The sequence below is a fragment of the Anabas testudineus genome, chromosome 10 (assembly GCF_900324465.2).
Source record: "Anabas testudineus chromosome 10, fAnaTes1.2, whole genome shotgun sequence".
NCBI classification, from domain to species: Eukaryota; Metazoa; Chordata; class Actinopteri; order Anabantiformes; family Anabantidae; genus Anabas; species Anabas testudineus.
The window spans coordinates 8,765,853-8,789,159 of NC_046619.1; the positions used below are offsets into that span (position 1 = coordinate 8,765,853).

At 42.3% G+C, this 23,307-nt stretch overlaps 1 protein-coding gene across 3 annotated transcripts; it reads left to right on the plus strand.

Moving 5' to 3' along the window:
- The first annotated feature begins 498 nt into the window (after nt 1-498).
- Nucleotides 499-22,597, plus strand: neurl1b (neuralized E3 ubiquitin protein ligase 1B). Of its 3 annotated transcripts, none has more exons than XM_026358582.1 (6): nt 499-717; nt 16,509-16,753; nt 16,847-17,180; nt 19,864-20,607; nt 21,357-21,482; nt 21,715-22,597. In XM_026358582.1, exons 1-6 carry the CDS (start codon nt 612-614, stop codon nt 21,960-21,962), a joined length of 1,803 nt encoding a protein of 600 aa, XP_026214367.1. In that variant the 5' UTR covers nt 499-611; the 3' UTR covers nt 21,963-22,597. The 3 variants fall into 3 exon arrangements, with proteins under 3 accessions (XP_026214367.1, XP_026214370.1, XP_026214369.1); XM_026358585.1 differs by lacking the exon at nt 499-717 and adding an exon at nt 5,203-5,339; XM_026358584.1 differs by lacking the exon at nt 499-717 and adding an exon at nt 12,321-12,600.
- The last annotated feature ends 710 nt before the right edge of the window (nt 22,598-23,307 follow it).

The window sequence follows — 23,307 nt, forward strand, 5'->3', positions numbered from 1 at the left end:
GCAAAAGATATTTTAATGTCAATGGTAGTAACTAAATAAAGCTTAAAAACTGCAGTATATCACCACAAGTAGCTGCTCTCTTTTAATCTGGTTATTGCTTTTATTTATCTTTTTTTGGTCAGAACTGAATGTGTTAAAAGCAAATAAAAGTGAGCCAATTCTCCTCACCAAACATCAGTGTTGGCAGTTTGCGCTCTGCTCTCAAGGACAGGAATATTACAGTGCACGCCCACTTCCTCATTTTTAGAAACTGTGGTGTGGGTTGTAACAAAAGTCAACAGTCTTTCCTTTCAAAGCCATGTGCATATTTAACGGTCTGCAGTGTGGAAAACCACACACACATACACTCACATACACACACACACTTGACTTCCCAACGTGCCAAATGTCCTTCCCCTCTCAAGTTGGATTTTATTGGACAGAATAAAGAGATAACAATAGACATGTGCTCATGTTTATACTCCTTCAAATTTCAGGCGGGATTGTCTCTAACATCACACATGTTCAAAAAGCAGATTCATATTACTGAGAGACCTCCACCCAGACGAGATTGGACTGCCTGGATAAAGTGTAGTTTAGCTATAAAGCTCCTTTAAGTAGAAAAGAATTGTATGAGAAAGAAAATGGGAAACAACCAGTCTTCAAACCAGTGGATTGCTTTGTGCAGTTTGCCTCTTTCAGAGAACAAAGAAAAGACACTTACCTCCAGAAGAGAGGGTAAGCAAGACTATTTATTCCCACCTCCTGCTTTCTTTGCGACTTGAGTGTCTATTCATATGCTAATCGTTTAAGGCTGTTAATTATTAGTATGAAACGATGGACAAAAAGCTCATGGGTACAGTAGTGTTTGGTGTACACTGTTGCTATGGCCATGATTATTATCGTATTGTTATTAATACGCCATTTTTGTGGCACAAGTGTAACAAATTACATCATTATAATAGTTTTACCTCTTTCACAGTCGGTCTCACTGCTGAAGAAGGCGTTTTGATGACCTAATAGGTTATAACTGCAACAACGACTGTTGGGAATGAACTTACATTTCTTCAGCGTTAAGGTTTGCACAACAAATATATATTAAAAAACATGAAGAAAATAGAAAGACAATAAATAGTATCGTATTAGTAGTATTAATCTCCTAGAGTCACATATAAAAGGATACAATCAAAAACTGTAACTTGTATTACATTTTATTGTTAGTAAAACTTTGATCCCCGCTTTATTGCTCAATATATGTGATCCTGAACCCGTTTTTTGTTCAGTCTTGCCACATCTTATATGAATTAAACTCTGCTATTTGTTGTTTTAAGAAGACAGGAAATGCCTGTCGCTCATTTGCCGCTGCAGAGCCCCGTGTGGCTTAGAGCGGTTCACAGAGGCCTCTGGTGATGTCATAGCTTTCCCAGACCCCTGTGGGGTGATGGGAAAAGACAGACAGTTGTGAGAATAGAGAAAAGGAAGTTGCTGGATAGGAACCAATGTAATCTAGAAGAGAATAAAACAAACAATTTCAGTATATTTTCAAATCTTTGGGCAGGATCATACCAGTCGTTACTTCCTTTTCACTCTGTGTAGGTTAATGCTGCCCTCCCCCATTATAACATTTACAATTTAGAAGTCAAATATGTATTAAAAGAGCAAACAATTATTACAGTTGCACTTATTAGTCATCCAGGGAAAATCTGTATTTAAAAAGATAAAGCTCCAACTACACTACTTCAAAATAAACAGCCAAACTGTTGTGTCTGACATTATATTTATTTGTACTGATTACAATAGTGTTACATCTTCTACTCTCTCCAAATGTTTTAAATGTGTGATGACTGACATGCAGGAAGTCATTGTTGTAGATACCAAGATGCATCACTAGGTGGCGTCGCTATATTGCATTAACAACACAGTGATGAAGCTGGCCAAGCACTTCATCATCTGACTTTGGCCAGTGTGAGGATGATTTCATTGGATTACTGTAGCCAAAGCACATCTTTCATCAACTAGCCACATCATTAGGTCACTGTATACAACAATAAATATTGTTTCTATTTAAAAAGCTGTTGTTCAAATGTAAACTTGCATGCTGGGAAGCGACGCTGTTATTAAGACGTGTTTATTCTGCAGTTTAGTGGAAGTGTTTGGTTTTGCCTGTGTCTGGTCGCTTCAAGGAACAGGTGCGGTTGTGTAATGTCTGCTAAGGTCTGATGGTATATTTCAGCGCTAGACAGTGCAGGCGGGCTCTCTGTGAAGACCAATGGTACCTATCATGTAGTTTATGTTGGGACTCTGCGTGTAGCACTTACTCACTAAGCTGTGTTGTCAGCAGGGGACCTGATAGCATCAGACAGAGCGAGTGTTTTGAAGGAGGATGAAAGTGAAGGAAAGAGCAGCCGCAGAGAAGACACGGTATAGAATTTCAGGCCTGACTTCATGTGTAACACAAGGATCCATCATCATGACAGCTTTCACATCGCCTCTTTGCTTGGTTTGTCTCATGCTGCATGTTGCAGAAAGTCTCCACAATGCACATCTACGCATGGAAAGTGAAGTAAGGATGTGTCCTGTGCGTGTGTGTCTCTCTGTCTGCCTGTGCGTGAGAATGACCTTGGCCAGTTCTCTCCCATGTAATGAAGCTCTCGGGTGGCATAAGAAGAGGCAGTTAAACTTTCAGCACCATCTTAATTATTCAAGACTGCCTGACTGTGCGCCTCCTGTGTGTGTGTGCCTTCGTGTGTGAATGTGGGCTTTTGTGTGTCTGTGAAAGAGAGAGGGAGAAACCGGAGGAAACAGAAAATGAAATAAATGAATCACTAATGCTCACTGGACATGTGTATCACACATTAATTAGCATTACTGATGGGCAGTCAAAGCAGCTCGACGTTGATTTAAATTTTATGAACAGGTCGTGTTCAGCCTTATATATTGAGCAATTTCATTATTACTATTCTTGGTGTAATGATGTCTTAAATAACTTGTTTCATTCAAACTAAATAACAATTTCAGGGATTTTTCAGTTTGCAAAAGAAGAACATAATGATAATTTTAGTCCCAATTTCTAAATAAATACTTTCATTTATGTTTATTTAGTTTACCCAGCAATATATATTCAGCTAAGAGTGCACTGCAAGAAAATCACTCTGCATCTTCTGTTAACTGTAACAGTTGAACTGCAGTTCAGAGATAGTCATCTGATGAAATCTGGCACCAGACTCCAGATCTTCCTTATCACAATCTCAGCTTCCTCCCCTGATGTTCCACTTCAATAAAGTTTCCTCTTTGTGTTGCTCCTTGTCTTGTATTGACACTTCCAAGAAGGGGAGAGAGTTTGGGCGTTTCTAGTAGAACTGTGATCTGGATGTTCCCCCCTAAAATTTGGGCTAAACGCGTGGAAACACCTGAGAATGCTATCACAGAAACAGAAGAACAATTGCTGATGAAGGCAGCATAGAAGTAAGAGCCAGATTTATAGTAAACGTGTGTTTCAAAGTTAGAGTTAATAAAAAGCAAAGTGGTGGCCACCATTTTGAAGCTGAGCCTTTAATAAAATAGCTCTGATTGAAACACAACACGCTATGCTAGAAGTGATAATAGACACACTGCATACCCCTGTATTTGCTTCTTGTTGTTAATAATCCTCTGGGATATTAGATACACTTTAGGAAAGGAAGTTCTTATATTTACAAGTACCCGAAATAGCCCCGTCACCCAGCACTCTCAGTATATCAGTGTCCTGTCCAAAGCTGAGGCCCCACAGAAGTTTCCCACAAGTGTCACAGGCCAATGTCATCACAAGAGAGTGGGAGGCCAGGGAATGGGAATGGAGGGAAGATTAGCTGCACGGTTGGGGAAAGAGTAAGATAAAAAAAACCTTACATAGTGAGTTTAGAAGGAGATATGAGTCAAGACAAAAAAGCTTAGATGGTGATTAACCTGATGACAGCAGTGGGACGAGAAGAACGGGAAAAGCAGCACAGATGGGCGGAAGCACTCAGTGGCGTGCAAGTGTTACAGGCGACACTAGTGCCTGTGAAATTGACCTTGATGTTTCCCTTTTTTCAAATGAAACGCAAGGGTTAAATGACGCCCACAGGTTTGTCGCACAGATTCCAGAGCTGGAATCCCTACCTGGTCCCTGATTTGGCTGCTTACCTGTTTGAACACACTGAGCTGCATAGAGCCAATTGTAGCGTCTCAAAGTGTCCTGGCCGTGAGATCAGCTTGCACAGTTGCCGCTGGCTCATGCCCTTCCATGAGAGCTGTCTTTGATGTCTGGTATGCAGTCCGTCTAAGGAGTGAGCCTTCAGATAGTGGATAGAGTCCAGGCCAACACATTCCAAGTTTGCTGTGATGGAACAGTTAAACACTGCATATTGACAACACTACTCATCTATGGCCTTAGCCTAAAGAAAAGCACAAATGCAATATGCATGAACATACGTAATGTTGCAATGAAAGCCAGCCTTGTAAATCACAAGTCATGTTATTTAAGCTTAGAATTAGGCAGTGTGACCTCATCAATCATCTGTTTCATAATGCTATTATAGGCCAAAAGAAAGTACATCAAATATTATGCTTTCTGCCTCTTCACGAAACACTCACAATTATGTTAGAGTCAGCCAAAACCACATGGAATGACAGGGGAAAAAAAGGAGACTGGCCTATTACTGCTGATCTGTTGCTTGGAGTCCATCATTTGTGATATGATAAGATGGATTATTATGTGCTTTGTCCTTCTTTAACAATTTCCCCTCTTTAGACATGACTTTTCATCACTGTGAAGAAGTAAAAATGGGGAGCCACACTCTGAACTGAATCCATGGCCCAGACACATGACCTTGTTTCATTTGTGAATGAGTGAAATACGATGTGCTATCATGTACACCTCACACTATAAGGGTTCATGATGGCAATCGCTGATCCTAAGGCGATACCTCAGGTAGTGGAGAAGAACGAAGCCTGGATGCGCTCAGTGAAGGGCATCCGTCCAGAACAGAGTGGTAGCTATGAGAGGCGTTGGTGCACATCTCGGATTCAAGCTGCTCCATGGGAACCAGGAATGGATGCTAGCTGTTTCCCTGGAGACATGGACTAACAAGGCCTGCTCTCTAATTACCTACGCCCACCCGAGTCAGCGGCAAGGCAGGGAGCATGCCTCAGCTCAAGACCGGTAGCACAGAAGCAACAAATATCTCTTAGACTTCTTTTTGGTTCTGTGTTCTAAAATAATTGTTCAGGAAAGATGCGTACAGGCACAAGAACAATGGCCCAGGATGTGGGAGCTGGGAAGGAAACGATGCAGACACTCTGGAGGCAATACTGGCATGACCGTAGAGCTAAGCTGACAGGTAAAGCATTGCAACATGCTGAAACTGTTCTCGCACTGAAGACATACCGATTCTCCTTTTAGCATCATAGATAAGGGTTAGTTATAGTATCTGAGTGACACCTTGTCAGCTAATTTATCCTCAGCACGGCTTTCCTATCCAAGTCAAAGGACAATGTTGTTGGCATGCTACATGAAGTGCGGCAACTGTGTTCTCCTTCATTAAGGTCTCAGTGAGCAGAGCTGCAGGCCTTCAAATTGCCCTTGACACCAAAAAGAGCATCACGTTATTACTGGAGCTGCTGGTACACTGCTGCCAGTGGCTTGAATCTCTTTTATGACAGTTGACATGGGTGATTCATACTGCCAGAGCTCTGGAAGGAGAGGCATGACTTATGTCCCACAGAATGTCAATTATATGTCCAATTATATGTGATGCAGAGTCCAGCGGAGAACAACAAAAGCCGCTTGTTGTGGCAGCCTCTGTTTCAGTTTTCTCACAAGTTCATTTGTTTGTGAGGCGGGGATCTGTTTTCAGAGGTGAGCGCAGAGAATGTGTGATGTCATGAAAATAATACGTTTTTTATCATCAAACTGAGGTAAAAGATGGTGTAATGCTTACCATTTGATGCTCAAATGCTGAAGCGTCTACTGTGACAAGCTCCACAAAGAACCTTCCACAATACAGTACAGTACTGTTCATCCAGTCTGATGTTTCTGCCTTCAATGGGAAATTTGGAGCTGGACAACCTACAGAGGGGTGAAGAGAGGCGGTAACTGCTGGAAGAACTTTTGACAGGAAAGCTGAGTTCCAGTGCTTTACCTTACATCCAGCTCAGGTCTATGTCACTGCCTCTGGCTACCAGCTGCACAGCAATGGAAAGAGAGGAGTGTTTCAAGGAAGTATGCTATTATGTAACGTAGAACCTGGAGCCTGCTGCTATCCCTATATGCCCTTTCCTCTTTCCTACGGGACTTAGAGACAAAACGAGCACACGCTGATGGTTAGCTCATAATGTGACAGCTGCTGGCTTTTGTTCTTGATCTTCTCTCACTTGGTGGGATCTTTTCTCGAACTAAGGCTTTGCTAAAGCCTGTTGTTCAAAGTGGGATTAGATGTTGTTATTGCTGCCGTGCTACTACTACTGTAATAGTAGTATTGTGTGTGTGTTATATCCCCAGGCCCCATTGAGTCGTCGAGCCCTTTGCAGTTAATGTCTACATCATAATGGGTGCGAGTTGTGTTGTTACCTAGCAACATGAAGGGAATCTGTTAATATTTGATTTTGGAAAAGTACCAAAGACCTTACATATTGTTTGTGTCCTTTTATTCCTGTTATTTTTGGTGATAGTGATTCCATGATGTCATTTTAATATAGGAAAGGCTTAACAAAAAAAACGACTGGTTGAGCGGTTAATGCTTCGTCATTGGTTCGGTGAGTCTAGCCGCGTTCACGGTGAAGTACAGTGGTGAAAACTCTGCACCACTTCTGTGAGACATTAAACTTAATAAACTGCTGCCTTAGCTCATGTTTGAAATGATATTACACAATCGACACACAAAGTGGGATATACATAAAGAAACGGATTAAAAGAGTAATATGGCTGAACCTGAAAAGCCCCAAACCGAACTGCTCAGCACTTCCCCAAAACCATTTGCTTTTGTCTAATGAGATCTTGGATTCTTTTCCCCTGAGTATTTGCGAGCAGGAGCAGTTAAGAGGTTTCTGAATTTGGGAGCCTCAGGGCAAATTCTGACAAGCCTTAAATTGCTTGGGAAGCGATTTCCTTTTGTACTGTGTCATAAATTCTAATGATGTTAACAGGCTTAATTGGGATCTTCTTAACTATAGGTTGGTTGTTTAATGTATACCACAAGAATTCAATCCCCCCCCCCGCCCATGTATGCTCGACAGGATTAATGTGAATATGGTGCAAGTCTTTTTACAAGTGTGGTGCAGCAGTAAACTGCTGTGGGTCAACAACATCCATAATATTATCCCACAAAAGCACACAGCTATACCCACACCAACATAGATAGCTTTATTTAGCATTATATAGCCTACCTCATTTTTATTTTTATTCGTTTTTGAAGTTGATGTGAAATAGATTAAACACATACATACTTTTAATGCTTGACGGTGATGTGTATTTCTGGAGTGTGCCTACCAGCCCGCACTACGTGATCCTGCTGCTGTTTGCGCTGTGCTATGTTAACGATGACAAAGACCTTCCTGCCCAGAAACCAGGCACCAGGCAGAGCTGTGACTTGTTGTCTGACAAATGCATAATGATATAATGAATTTTCCACTACATCAAGCATGTTACTGTTGAGTCACTGTTGAAAAGAATGAACGAAAAATGAACAAATGGATTCTTGGGATGAACAATGTTTGTCCTTTGGGGTCACACATGATGTGACTGATTGTTCCACCTCATAAAGCAAAAGACAAAAATTATACACTAGAGAATGCCTTCATTTGCCACACTCTTGAGCTGCACTTCCAAAGACACTATGCAAAAGGCTAGAAGAAGTTTGCCGTGTTGTTCTGGGACTAGAGTATTTCCTGCATCTCCTTCGGCGGTGCATCCGCTCCTCATCCCAGAGAACACTAAGACAATAGAACAGATGGAGGAAGAGCACCGTCCGTGCATCTGGTTTAATGCATTGAAAGGCCATATTTAGCATGTCTCCCACTGACAGAGAGGCCTAAAACAACATTTTAGTGGAGGTGTGCCACTGTTTCATCTCCCACTGCTGCATAGGGAGAATTAAGTTCTTCATAGACAAGCACTGCATTGATTAGTTTTCTTCAAAACTCTTAATCACATCAGCGAAAGTGTTAGGTGTGATAAAAAAGTGTTTCCAATACCACCCTAATGACTTCTTCCATTGTGTTAAAAGAGCACAGGCTGACATGTTACATAAACGCAACATGGAAAATGAATCAAGAAATCCCTCAGTTCACGGTCAATAACTCTGTCCATTATCATTACCACTATTACCATTACGTTACCGTAGATGTGTGTCATGTGGCCCACCACTCCGTTCCTCTAGATTTCCTGTCGCTATGTGTTGTCAAAAATCTTGTATACACAGAAAACCACGTAAATAAACAGACTAAAGCATGAAATTAGCGAGTTCCAGCATAATGCTTTATTCATAGGAGTTTATACTGAGTAGAGAAAACATGTGAGTAATACTCATGTGTTTCTGCTGAGCACATGAATCCCGATGTGCTTTGCTTCAGACCAAGCATCTTATACAATCCTATCTTATATGGCTTACTATCACTGACTGTGCTCTTCACATGTAATGCTTTTTAACTGCTTGTATTAAATTAATCAAACAAAACATTAAAGCAGTAACATTAAACAATAAATACATGCATCGTTTGCTCAAGGTCCACTTAAGCAGATAATGCATAGGTCCTTGCTCTTCGGAACCAAAGATACTGATCAATGGCAGAGACCCAGTAAATAACACGACTGAGGGGTGACGTGTGCATCTGAGAAGCTTTTTTGCAAGAGAGAGGTTTTTTTTTTTAAACAAAATCAGGAATCGGTGATTAATTGGTGTATTAGCATTGCAGTTATTTTTTCTGTAAATGAATTCTGGAGAGAACATGAGCAAAACGTTACACAGCGATTGTTGATTTGCGTCATCACTCGTTCATACCAGCAGCAGTGCTTGGTTTTCCCAATTTACACCACTTGTCAATGATTCACTTCTTAGGGGTGTTTTTAATTTACTGAAATGTGAAATTGCAGAAGTGAAACCAAGCATGCACTCATTTTGTCTGCTTAAGACTGCCACAGTGTTCAGTCTCATGATCTAAGGATTTTAGAAATTAGAACAATCTGTGAGGGCACCAGGCACATGGCAAGAACTCCCCCTGAAATGGCTCCAATTAAAGGCGAATGCAGCGCTGTTGCTTTGATTAAGAGGAAAACAGAAAAAACCTCCATTGAGTATGTTCCATCTTGTACGTGAGGGACTTTTTACTGATACAGTGACTGCGGCGTATTGAACTGTTAGTGCGTTTTGAAAAGCAGGTGCTTGACTCCAACAGCCCGTTAAGAGTCCACCTAATGAAAAGACAGGCTCGGATATTGAAAACACATGTTTAGTGAATGCACTGTAGTAGAAAACATAGCTTGAATAAAAAAAAGAGGTGACCAGAAAAACATTGTTGTATGAATGTGGCTCATTGTTGCTGGGCCATGTGTGTTTGATGGAGATGGTTGTGTTCACATTGAAGGTGGGTATGACTCACTTCATCCATTAGATCAGTGGCTGGGGTTTGGACAGCAGCCCTCCCCTGATACTGAGACCACCTCATACAAACCTTCCCAAACAGCCATCTGCTCAGCATTTCTACACGGCTTTTGAATCTTAAAAGAGAATTAAAATACTGCAAATGCAACACTTTGCTGTCCAAGGACCAGTCACTGCGCTGCTCTGCATGGCAGCAGTCACACTGCTGTGGGCCAAGTTTCCTTGAGCAACCGAGGCATGTCTGCCCTCCTTCTCTGCAAATAACTTCGCTCGCTGTAGGGACCCTCGTGAGATTGCGGCATCGCAGATGCTTGATACCCAAAAGGAGGACAGTAAGCATTGTGGCTGATGTTTGCATCCAATTAAATGAAAATAGATTCAGCTTTCTTGCAGCGCCTTGGGTTGTAATCACAACTGTGGACCAATCGTTTTCGCACATCACACAGACTTATCACACCAAAATCTCAAGAGCATGCCAGGGTGTATGGCTCTTTACTGCAGTAGGAAGAGTCCAGATAGTGCCTTAACTGTGTTTGTAAATGAACAGTAAAACCAGCAATGTGGAATCTGAAACTGTTGGTCTCCACTTCCAGAGGCGTTTCGCTTGTATCACACTGTCAGAACATTGAGACTGACGAATCTGTGCTGACAGTGACCAGGGGTTGGGGCTGAGGGCGACGCCGGGTTGTAATTTAGGTTTTGAGTCCATATAAAGAAGACCACTGAAATGCTCTTCGAATGACCGTGTGTTGTTTAACACAGACTATCTGAACACACTGAGTCAGGTCTGACTGTATATCAGAGATGTAAATACACCAAATGACAGAGTCTCTGTGCTGAGGGGACATTTTAGATTTGACCACTACTCATTTACGTCATTTCTATTTGCACAAATACTCTCATGCCTAAATAGAGATAGGCATCAGAAGATTATCAAAATCATATCAGTAGTACAAAGCTAACTAAACTTACGAGAAAGACAGAAAACAGGAGGAAGCATCTCGATTATGTGTTGGTGGGATATGTGCTTCACTAATTTTTGGCCAATGGCAGTGACTCTTTGGAGTCTTACCATAAACCAAAGCAAAACCACAATGTATTGTTATACACTTAGTTTCTTGCACAAGTAAATTAGTGAGTAGCAGACATGCTAGTAGGAGTTTGTTGCTTTTGGACACAGCTGTTTTCCTCTTTTTCCAATTTTGTGATGTAAAGCTAATGTAACCAGCTCTTGCGCCCAGCTTCATATTTACCAAACCGATCCGAGAGCCGTGTGGAACTTCCCATTTAGCTCTGGCAGGAGAACAAATAAGTGTATTTGCAAAAATGTCAAACCATTTCTTTGAATATTCCTGCAGAAATCCAGCAGTGTATTAAATGATTGTGCAGAAAATGATCCTGACTCTACAGATCCTTCACTGGAATATAATCAACTCGGCAATCATTGTGCCTTCATTAACATCCCGTAGTGCGTTCAGGTAATAAAACAGGCATCAGCTGAAGCTGCACTTGTTACCACTCGGCTGTTTTTACAGGAAAAGCTTGATTGGAGACTCAATCTCAAGCCTCATATTCACTTCCTGTGTTAATCCCCTCTGCCGCAGCAGCTCTTTCTTTCTGAGGCAACAGCGAGGGCGTGAGGGGAATTTCACTTCTGCTTCGCTTCACCCCAAACACCATTCACTCCAGGCTCATATAAGGAGCCACCATATCCTGCTAAAACAAACAGCATGGAGGACGTAGAAACAAATGCTTTTGTCTCTGAGTTATATTTAGGTCCAGACTGCCTTCACCAAAACGTCATGTCGCACAAGACTGGTTTGCCCTAATGACGAGTGAGATCATATATGACCATGGCAGCTGCCGAAGCCCAGAACCCGTGTGTGATATAAACCATATCTGCTTAGTCAACCATAGAATAATTAGTCACAATCTGAACGGCACACTGACATTAAGGAATACTAATTTGTGCAGATAGAGATTTCTGTTCTGTTTAGCCGAATGTTTGACACACAGATGCTGCTGAAGCGCCTCGGGCCTCTCCTCTGTGGGACATGCAGTATGCTGTGCAGGCACTCCATTTACTGATGGTCTCAGACCTACAAGCCCTGCAGGCCATGGCTCCTCAGAGAGTGGTGTGGTCCAGAAGACAGGAAACAGCTTGAGAGAACCCGGCAGTCAAGGCTGTGGGAAGGCAGAGGATAGGGTGGGAGAAAGGGGATTTCCTCACATGGTGTTTGGACTCGTATCAAAAGTGTGTAGGACTTATCTGTTTGTTCAATATACAAATACGTGATTAATTTAGATTTATGGTTCACATGATCACGTCCTCGTGTTGTGTCTGTGGGAGCTTTGATTGAAAAATTGTGAATATGAGGAAGAAAAAGTAATGTGGTAAATCTCTTGTGTGTGTTTATCTCGGTTTATTCCCTTCATGATGACAGTCTAAAGCAACAGATCAGTTAAACAAACATGAAAAATGATCATATCATCCGTTTATTGTTATCAAACCTCCACCTTGCTGTATACACAGCCCCTCTATATGCAAATGTACTAACATGCCGACTTCCTTTAGATTGCACATCCTCTCCGAGCACTGTTCATCCCCTCATCACAGGCTTTGAGTGAATTATTATATTAATTACTGGAAGCCATCTGAGATGCTTTCGAGGTGGTGGTGGTGGTGGGGGTGGGGGGGGATCTCTGCTCACTGTGTCTTTAAAGAGGGGAGCCTGAGCGGAGGAAAGGAGGGGGCTGTTGTGCGCCAGTTGGAGGTGTCTGCCTGTCGCAGCGGCTTCGGGGTTGACATTAAGAAGAGCGTGTCCATGCTTCAGCGCGGAGATCCAGCGCAATTTGAAGGCACCGATCCTCAGACTGAGGCAGACACTCATCACAGCGAGGATACATGGATGGACCTAGACATCTTGCATTTGAAATTAACTTGTCGGCCGGTGCGAGGAATATCTGGATATAATGGGGAACGCGACACCTAAACCTCTGATAGGTGAGACTTGGTATTCATTTCTCATTGGCGAGGCTCGTAACGCACACGCACACGCACTGAAGCGATAGAGGAGAGAGAGATGCACATGGCTTGGTCACAAATTCATCCAGGCGACTGGTGCGTTCGCCCCGTGCGGAGACGCGCTCCCCATCACGGGGGAGCTGAGTGCGATGCCCAGGGAGAGAGAGAGAGAGAGAGGGAGAGGGAGAGAGCAAGCAGGCGCTCCAGCAAATCCACTTTGTACCTGTCACTTAGAGCTGCAGTTGACATCAGTGATGCTGCGATATGATCAGCATAAAGAGAGCAAATGAGCCAAAGCCCTGTAATCATTGCGTATCCTAGGCTGTTATTTAGCGTGGGAACTTTTAATACTCCATGCAGAGAAGAGGTGGGTATGTCCACGAGAAATGCCCAGAGAAACAACTAAATAACTATTTGTTCAAATGTCTTGAAATCCCAGTATCCTGTATGTGCATTAGATGGCGTCTCAGTTTCTGCTTTTTGTCACCATGCTGTGGTGCACGGTCAAATTAATTCATGCTCAGCCTCCTTTAGTCTGTTTTGTGTCACCTGCAGTATCATTATTACTGTGTATGAAGCTGTTTTTTTTTTTTTTTTTTTAATTTCAGACATGAATTAATAGGTTGCCTGCTTTGTATCAAAAGATGCATTGTTTAATTTACAAGTTCAGACCTTTATCCATCACAATGGGAGACGAGAATCACAAAACTGTCCACTATACACACACTGGATAGTATTGTTAAGGTAATAAGTACCTGACTTGATTGTCAGCTCCATGTTTCTCCATAAAATTGTCTTTATGAGCTATTAGAATAGCACCCTCGAAACTCACTTTGTCATGACACCTAAAGCACATCACTTGATAATCAGTTGCCCGTATCACTTTGATTTAATGTCTGTCACACTCCCACACCCCAACAGACCCACTCAGTGGCTAAACGATGTGGTTAGTGCCACCAGAGCCGGCTGACGTAGGGCTTGGCCTGAGAGCAGTTAGTCACAGAAGAGCAGGAGCAGCTTGGGTCCCGCTGCTCGCTCTGTATGGCTTCGATTAGCATGATTAGATTAATATGATATGTGTGTTCGCCTGGTACAGTTCTAGTTGTATGTAGATATTTTACAGTGGGTTTGTTTTTCCCAGGGAATTTGAATTCACAACTTCTAGAAACAAAGGCGGTACAAAGGAGACCTTGAAATTCAATTAATTGCTCTCATGTGAACGACTTACAATGTTACAGACACATGCAGCCTACGAGAAAATAAAGAGCCTGATGATCTTGTGGCCAAAGATAACTCTGACGAATGCACACAATCAGTTTTACATTTGGGAAAGGATTTCCTTGGCACGCACTGTGTCTTGTGCAGTCTTGTGATTGCACTTATTTGTGCCGTTCCTTCCATTTGGAACAAGATTAAGAGGCACAATTCCCATTATCCCACTGTTTATCTAAGAGTAATTGAATTACATGTGTAGCAAACACACTGCATGTGAGACAGTGCTTTTGACAGAACGAGCCGCCAAACCTCAAACCTCAGCTGAGCTTTTCACGATGACCATATTTCTGATCATTCTCACTTTGCACTATGTACACACACACACACACACACACACACACACATTGATCACTGACATTACTGTTGAGCTTTTAATTACAACATTGTAAAATAGACACACTCACAGTCCTGCACTTCAACATCAACCTTTGCCTCAAAAACTCAAGCAACCTGAGAACAGACAACCTGAGTGGTTTCCATTGCTGACTCTGTTCTAGCACCAGTGTGTTCCTATATTAACATTACATCCAAGTCACAGGCCAGGCATCAGATTCTCTGTAAAACAAACACACGGTGGTCTTCAGGTACACTTAGAAAGTTATTTAACAACATTAAAAGCTGAGGGTATTTCCAAGTTTATTAAAATAAATAAATAATCTGGTACTCTTCCATTAAAAAGTATTTTTTAATGTGTTTCTCAACCTTCCAACACCAACCAGGAAGCTGAAAATGACACATCCTTCCTCTTTTGTTCCAGTCATTAAAAACATATTCACTTTTTTTTTTATATCAGTAACAAGTAACATCTATATAGATGTATAGAAAAATACTTTAGAGGTGATCAGTCCCATCCTGTCTTCACCATCATTGTGTTTATGATTGTTTTAAACCACTGGCAGGCTGCATCACCCCCACACGTGTGCGTGTATGTCCTTGCACCAAGTAAACAAAATGAGGACCTAATAATAATTTTTAAAAAAATGCTCCACAGCACCACCAGTGGCAAGAAAATGCACAACGAGCCTTTAAGTTCAATTCATGCTGTGGAGATAAACAACGAGATATTTTTGTGGGTTGCAACTGAGTAAACCGGTTGAAAAAGGATTTATGTAGTGTGTGAGCACTATACGGTATCACATCATCCTAAATTTAGTTAAATGAGCTGAATTTTTAGCAATTGCTGGGTATTTCATTTTGGCAACATCAGGTGCTCAGTTGAGCAACATTCATACATGTCAGGGACAAACTGGGACCAACAAAGACTGTACACTGTCCTTCGCTGCATGACCTGTTGTAAACTGCCTGTCATCTAATAATGGCAAACAAGTGTCTATATCAGTCTTCACTGTGGGTCGTTTAACTGCACAGTCCCAGTACGTCACTCTGTCAGTGAGGTAACCGAGCCTAAGCTCTGCAGACTAACCCTCCACATGTTTTATCCATATGCTTTAACCGAAGTATATTCTACTTGCTCCCGCGCAGCAGAGAGTAATGGGGCACCCGGACATTGTTTGAGATGTTACAGATGTTCTTGCTGCTCCTTCATAGTTTAGAATATAATCAGCGATAATGTCTAATTTAGGAAATGTACTGTGGAACATTTCACTGAGTTATTGTCTTTAAACCAGATCACAGTGACTTTTAAACAGAAATGTAATCACCCTGTGGGCCTGGAGGAGAGCAGAAACATCGCCTCCCTTTGAATTTTGGATTTACGCCAGCCTATACCATAAACACTCATCTCCAGCTCTAATTTTATTCTATATTAAAGCCAAACACTCGCAGTCTCATTTAAGCTCATGCCCACTTTGTTTTGGTTGATTTTGGATCCTTGTTCATTTGTCTTGTGAGGCTCAAACAGGACACGTACTCCTGTGAAGATAGGATCAAGGATTAAGCTTTTCATTTGGGCATTTCTTTACCGCCTCGGCGCCATGTGATTCATTCTCCACTTCTGAAGATAGCTGTGGAGGAATGAAAGGGGCTATTCAGGGTTTGTTTATGCTGTAGGCCAAGGGTGTGTGTATCCCATAAGTAAGATGAAGACTTATCGTGACTGCTGGCGACTTTCTGCTGATTTTTTTTCTTGTTTGTTTGTTTTTTTTCTGTGACTAATATTAGCTTTGCTCAGATCTGTTGATTTTCTATAAGTCAAATGTCCTTTTTGTGTTGCTCAATGATTGGCTATATACGCATGGGCTTTTTCTAAGTTTACCTTGTTTTACTTGTGATATAAATGTCTCGTGTGGATGTGGTAAGAGGACTGATTTGGGACACAGGTTTTTTTATACTGTAAATGTGGGTTACATGCTGTTTAGTGTAGCTGTTGAGGGGAACAGAGAGGCTTCAAAGTGTCAGTGTGGGAAAGGAACTTTGTGAGATTGTGGGCTCCTTTACATAACTGCCCCCTGCTCTCTAAACCCGCTACCATAGACCAATGGCAAATAAGTTAGTGTGTGCTCGTTTTCCAACAGCTGGTGTCACTGACATTACTGTTTTGACCTCATCTGAGTCCCAGCCACGGTGCTCACATTCTACTCTGGCTGCCCAGGTTGAGTCATTGATGCTTTTTCCTTCTCTCACTGTACCCCCTGATGTTTTTGCACCCACAGACACGACTCTGCAACCCCGCCCGGTGGCCAACAGGCAGTACTACTCCCTGCCAAACAATGGGGCAGGTGTGGAGAGAAGAACATCGGCTCCTCCGGTCAGCATCAGTGTGGAGTCACCCCGCTTTCACCCTTACGCCAAAGGCAAGAATATCAGACTGGACGGGCAGCTTCGCCGTGCCACGCGCAAGAACAGCTTCTGTAATGGTGTCACATTCAGCCATCGGCCTGTCCACCTCTACGAGAAGGTTTGCTTAAGCTTTTTTTTTTTACTCATTGCAGTTTTAAGATCCAGAGATAAACAGAAGATAAGTGTATTTTTGTTATCGCTGTTTACTCAGGTGCGTCTTCGTTTGACTGGCGTGCACACTGGATGGAGTGGAGCGCTACGCTTTGGTTTCACCAGTCTGGACCCCAGCGAACTGGATGCTGCCGACATCCCCAAGTATGCTTGCCCAGACCTGGTGACTCGGCCTGGATACTGGGCCAAAGCTCTGCCTGAGCGGCTGGCATTGAAGGACAATGTGTTGTCATTTTGGGCTGACCGCCATGGGAGAGTTTTCTACAGCATCAATGAAGGAGAGCCAATCCTCTTCCACTGTGGTCTCAGCATCGGATGCCCTCTCTGGGCCATCATAGATATCTACGGCATCACTCAGGAAGTCACACTGCTCGGTATGCTTTTTTTTTTTATGTTGTAAACTCACTCTGTGGAGACACTTTGAATTTGAATCCACGCTGTCAGCTAGGGTGCCATTTATTTTGACCGTGACTTTGACAACCCTGAAGCCACAGGAACTTATTTTTATAATGTCAACACACTCACAGCTAATTTCAGCAGCTCCATGAGAGTTCAGAGAGCAGCTGTGCCGCAGAGCTCAGCAGCAGCGGAGGTTAATATAGTAGGAGAAGGTAGTGCAGCCCGTGGCAACTCAGTGGCTCAGTGGTCCATGTGACAAAAGTAGTCTGTGAAAGAAAAACCTCTCCCTCCCCCCGACTGACAGATAAACAAGTTTCTGACTGCGCTCCTCCTGTAACACTCTCTTACTCTAACTTTCCCGCGCTTTGCCTCTTTCTCCCTCTGTGCTTGCGTCATCTCCATCACCCTCTTCCTCTCGTACTCACAGGATGTGTTTATCTTCAGTCTGACAGGAGTTATGGCCATCTTTGGTCAAGGCAGCAGATCCCTGGAGTTTGGTGAGGGGCCAGTGCACTCAACTGCTTCAGCATCACTAGAAATAGTAATAGAGGAATGCATCATAAGTCAAAGGGGGACTACTAGCGGCAGGCTTGTTTATTTTAACCCATAAAACATGCGAAATCTAGCTTTACTGTGAACTCTGTATGTGAAGTGTGGCAGAGAGCTCATGCTAGTAAGGAAATAAAATTAAATAGGGCGGCAAATAAACTGTTGGCTGATACAGATTCCACAACAAATATAACAACAAGATGAGCACACAAAGGACTCTGAATGTAAATACTTGTTCTGCCTCTGACTACAGTGGGTTTGGTTGTGGCACCATAGCAGTCCAAATGGTTTGCCCAAATGCAACCCCAAGGTCACATCGCACACACAGGAAGCTCCATCAGTGCACAACTGAAGTAATTGGTTAGCGTTAGAGCTGCAGAGGCTTATCTTCAATAAGTTAATCATTAGAAAATTACACTGCATAAACGTCTTGACTATGGCTGTCTTTTGTCAGGCATTGTCATTATTGTTATTGTCATTGTTACTACAGAGGCAAGAAAAAGTATGTGAACCTTCATGGTTTTCTGCATTAATTTGTCATAAAACACAATCTGATCTTCATCTTAATCAAGAGTAATAACAAATATAATGTGTCTAAAATAATAACACAAACCAAAATCTGATCTTTCATGTCTTTATTGAGTACAACCATAAAAACCTCATAGTGATAGTGGAAAACGTATGTGGTGCCTATGAATTAATAACTGGTTGAGACCCCTGCACCTCATTCATTAGGAATTTTAGCCAATTCTTCCTGCCGAACTGCTTTAGCTCTGTCATATTCTTTGGACGTCTCATGTGTGTGACTCTCTTCAAGTCGTTTTGCCACTACGAAAGGCAGATTTTCTATTGTGGACTTCTACAGAGTTTCAGCTGACATATAGACATTCTCACATTATCTTGAAGAATTTTTTGATACACTTGGGAATTCATCCCAATCACTGCAAGCTGGACAGACCCTGATGCTGCAAAGCAGGCCCATATCATGATGTTTCCTCCACCATACTTAACGATTGGGATGATGTTTCCATTATATTTTTACACCAAAATTGAGTGCTAAGGGTTCTTTATAAATAGTTTAATATAGTTTGCTGCTAGTACAGTCCACAAAACATTTTGCCAATACTGCTGTGCAGTGTCAATGTGCTCTTTAGGCGTGCAGCAATGTTCTTTTTAGTAAGCAGTGTCTTCCTTCCTGGTATCCTGCCATAGACACCCTGCTTGTTCAATATTTTACCCATTGTAGACTCATAAACACAGATGCTAGCCAGTTCCAATGATGCCTTCAAATCTTTGGCTGTCACTCGGGGTTGCTTCTTTACCTCTTTGATTGAGTGTTTGTTGTTTTCTTGGAGTCATTTTGACTGGCCGCTTACTTCTTGGTAGAGTAACCATAGTCCCAAGTGTCTCCATTTGTAGATTGTTTGTCTAACTGTAGACCATGGCTCACATAAGCCTATTCTTCTTGTGCAGGGCAAACTCAACAAGTGTGAGTGGTTTCTTTCAGTCAAAGTCTCTAGTCCACACTTTAAAACGAATTTTGTTAACTTCTGCTAACACCTGACTTCTATTAGCTTTGTTCAGGTCATTATTCACAGGGTTCACATACTTTTACCGCTAGCACTTTGAGGTTTTTATGGTTGTTCTCAATAAAGACATACAAGATCAGAATTTTTTGTGTTATTACATTAGACACATTATATTTCTTTATACGCTTGACTTAGATGAATATAAGATCACATTTTATGACAAATGAATGCAGAAAATCATGAAATTCCAAAAAGTTCACATACTTGGTTATTGGTGTCATCTGTGTCACTAAACTGAATTCATTTTTCACTCTTAGTCAAAGAGAACAACACACTTATAGACGTTGCCTTAAGCACAAAGAAATTTTACACAGATAAATCAATAATGATAAAACTCATTGGATGCTTCCCTAAAAAGTGCCTATATGAACAAAAGTGCAGTTAGAGCAAAAACAAGCATCATATAGGATGCACCTGCACATTCAAATAGGCCCTTAAGTCATCTCCCCAGAACTCATTTCATTTTCTCAGGCATGCCATATCAAATCACACACTTGTTTGTCCATCTACTCCACCACAGAGAGCACGTTTGCTGAGAGTGTGGGATCCAGCTGCCTCAGTGCGGCCCGTCTGAGTGCCTATCTGCCCCAGAGTAGCCACGACTCAGCCAATTACAGCAACAATCAGCTGGAGAACAACCAGGCGGCAGCTGCCAAGATGGCCAACCTCCAGATCAACAACTATACACAGCTCATCCCCTGCTGCTCCTCCACCTCTTCCTCCTCCTCAACACCGTCCTCATCTGCCTCCACTGGATTCAGTGTCCCAAGGGGAGTCCGGGGCCTTCAGTCCCCGCTGGACAATGACTTGCACTTTCACCACGTCCGTGGCTCTGATGTAATACTCTCCGCAGACCGCTCAGCCGCCTGCATCCACTTTCTGGACAGCAGTCGGACTCTGGTGTTCAGTGACCGGCCGCTACATGTGGGAGAGACTTTGTACGTGGAGGTCGGCCACCTGGGTCTACCCTACTTTGGGGCACTTTTGTTTGGTTTAACATCCTGTGATCCAGCAACTCTGCATGCCGGGGACCTGCCGGCAGACCCCGAGGTTCTCCTGGACCGTAAGGAGTATTGGGTCGTGCACAGGGGGTTCCCTATGCCTTGTTCTGGAGACGTTCTCAGTTTCAGTCTGCTGCCCAGCGGGGAGGTGCATCATGGGGTAAATGGAGTGGGACGTGGCAGACTACTCTGTGTGGACTCCTCTCAGGTCCTGTGGGCCTTTTTCACCTTGCACGGGGCCGTCAACAGACTCAGGATACTAGGTAATGGAAGTGAATTTACAGTAGCCACAATGTACACACAGGTATTAGAGGTTAAATCTAAAATCAAAACAAAACTTTTATTTATTTGATAAAATAGGTAGATAGATAAGATACAATAAGACAAGTCTATTTTTTGCCACTTAGTTAGAAATACTACAAACTATCTGTGACAGAGTTTCCTTTGTAAATAATGTAGGCACCAGTTTTTAACAAAGTAGAACATAAAAGATAATATCTCTGGAGGTACACTTTAAGATTTGCAAACCAAAGAAAAATGAGAGTGGTGTCAACTTTATCATTAGTAATATTTACCAAAATGTCGACCTTCTGCTTTAATATTAAAATAATAAAACACCCAAAATGTTCATGTTCTTCAGTCATCGTGAGTCTATTTTTAAGCCCAGGCAGCCCCTGCAATTTATGTTTTCCCAGACTAGAGGAATGCATTTGAGTCGTTTATATCTGCATGTGTCTGTTCAGTGACCTAGCCAACCTACTCCCACATAAACTCCCATCAGCTCACATCCTCGGCTGTTTCTGATCCAACATTATCCTCAAACAGAAACATTATAATAAAATCGCTCAGTCTTTTAAAAAACGCCAAGTACTATGAACATCTAATCTGACTGGTTACATGCTGTACTGAAATGATACAGAGTACAATTAAATACACACTTGCCATCTTTACAGGCTCTACAAGAGTCTAATTAACTCGGGTTTGTTCATGTGTGTTTATCTTTGTGACACAGGAACACTGCAGTCCAGTCCTCCCTCCACATCCCCCAGCACTTCTCAGAGCAGCAGTCCAGATGACAGTGACTCAGACCTGGCGTTCAGTGTCAACAGATCGTCCTCTGCTTCTGAATCCTCTCTTGGTAGGTTAACAAATGCTGACAAGCGTGCCTAATGCAGTGTATGCAGAAAGCTTCACGACATCACTACTGCTTAGTTCTTGTGGTTTGGCGTGACGGTTTTGTTGGACTCCCTTTTGACTTGCTACATGCAAATGTTATATATTATATATTTTGGCATACGACATGAACACGCATTATCTTTGCAGTGTACATGCATTCATGTCTGCCCCACTTACTCTTTCTTTTCATCCAGTGACTGCTCCCAGCTCCCCTCTCAGTCCCCCGGTCTCTCCCACCTTCACCGCTTCAGAACTGCCCCCTGCTGGGAAAAACGGAGAGTGCACCATTTGCTTCGACCAGGAGGTGGACACGGTCATCTACACCTGTGGACACATGTGTCTGTGCAACGACTGTGGGCTGAAGCTGAAGCGACAGATCAATGCGTGCTGTCCGATATGCAGGCGGCCGATCAAAGATGTGATCAAAACGTATCGGCCCTGATGGCTTTAATGGGTGCCGTGACTTCACTGCTAGATGCCACCTGTTTCCCCTTCTCAGGCTTTGTTGGACACAGATCTTGACCCCAGCTGAAGATAGCCGCTCTAGGACATAATTGTGCCTATATTTCTATTTCTGGGGACAGGCTAGACTCTTCCTGTGCAGGACTGTGACTAAGCTCACTTTCATACCTGTATTTTGGCTAAGAAAAACAATACGAATCATGTGCTCTTGTTTTGTATTTACCATGTGATGTCTCGTGGGTCACATGTTGTTACTGAGCAGAAAAAACCTGCTGTGAATATTTTGTCCTTACCTTCATCATCCTAGATTTATGTGTGCTTCAGCAGAATATGGGGACCGTAGTCTATGACTAATGACTTATAGTGCCTTAGATTTTGTCACATTGTGTGTCCAAGTAATTATGCTAACAATCCCAGCCATATTTTCAATGTGCAGTACTGAAAGTGGTGAAAAAGTGCACACGGAAATTATGCAATAAAGGGTGTAATAGTATGCGGGGAGATGTATGTTAATGGAAGAGTGTTTGGTAGCTTGCTTTAAGAAAAGTATGTTTAAAAAAGTACAAAATGAAAAATGGGGTTTTGCACATTGAGAGATCAATAAAAGTGGATTAAAATGTGTCTGGTGTCATAAGTAATAATGATACAACTCTCAGCTTATTTTCTGACAGTGGTGGACATGTGTTGATCTTCTACTAATTGGTCATATATAGATAGGGTGCAATACAGGTAATACAGGTTGAGAGGTAGTAGAGTGCATTTAACACAATAATCTCGATTGTATTGTGTCTCAAGTCTCATGTTAAGGTCATTTTTCCAGGTAATGATAGAGATTATGTATCATGATCATGGACTATTTAATGCGAGAGTGTGAGAATTTGAAACCCGACTTTCGAGCCAACATATTGTATGGATGACAAATCGTCTGTGCTTTTCCTGACGTGCCTATTCAAAAGGTATATTGTAGAGGAGTGGAGATGTTATTTTTGATTTTTATTCCCACTTCATTTTAAAATGAAAGCCATGTAAATGATAATGACTGGCATGTCCAACTAATTTGCCACGTTACGGGTTTGCAAATAAGAAGCTTTCACTCATGTGTTAGCCACAGACTGGAGCGCCTCATTCAAGTTCATTTAAAGCTGAGAATCACCACCGAAGTGCTTGACTAATATGCTAAAAACTAAATAACACAAATTAAGATCGCAATGCTTCAGGTGTAACAGGCAACAGTTGCTAACACACGCAACCTTTCTGTGTAACAGTCAGAGCAACAAAACTATAAAATACAGCCCATGTTGTTACAGTGCTGGGTCTTCACAGTG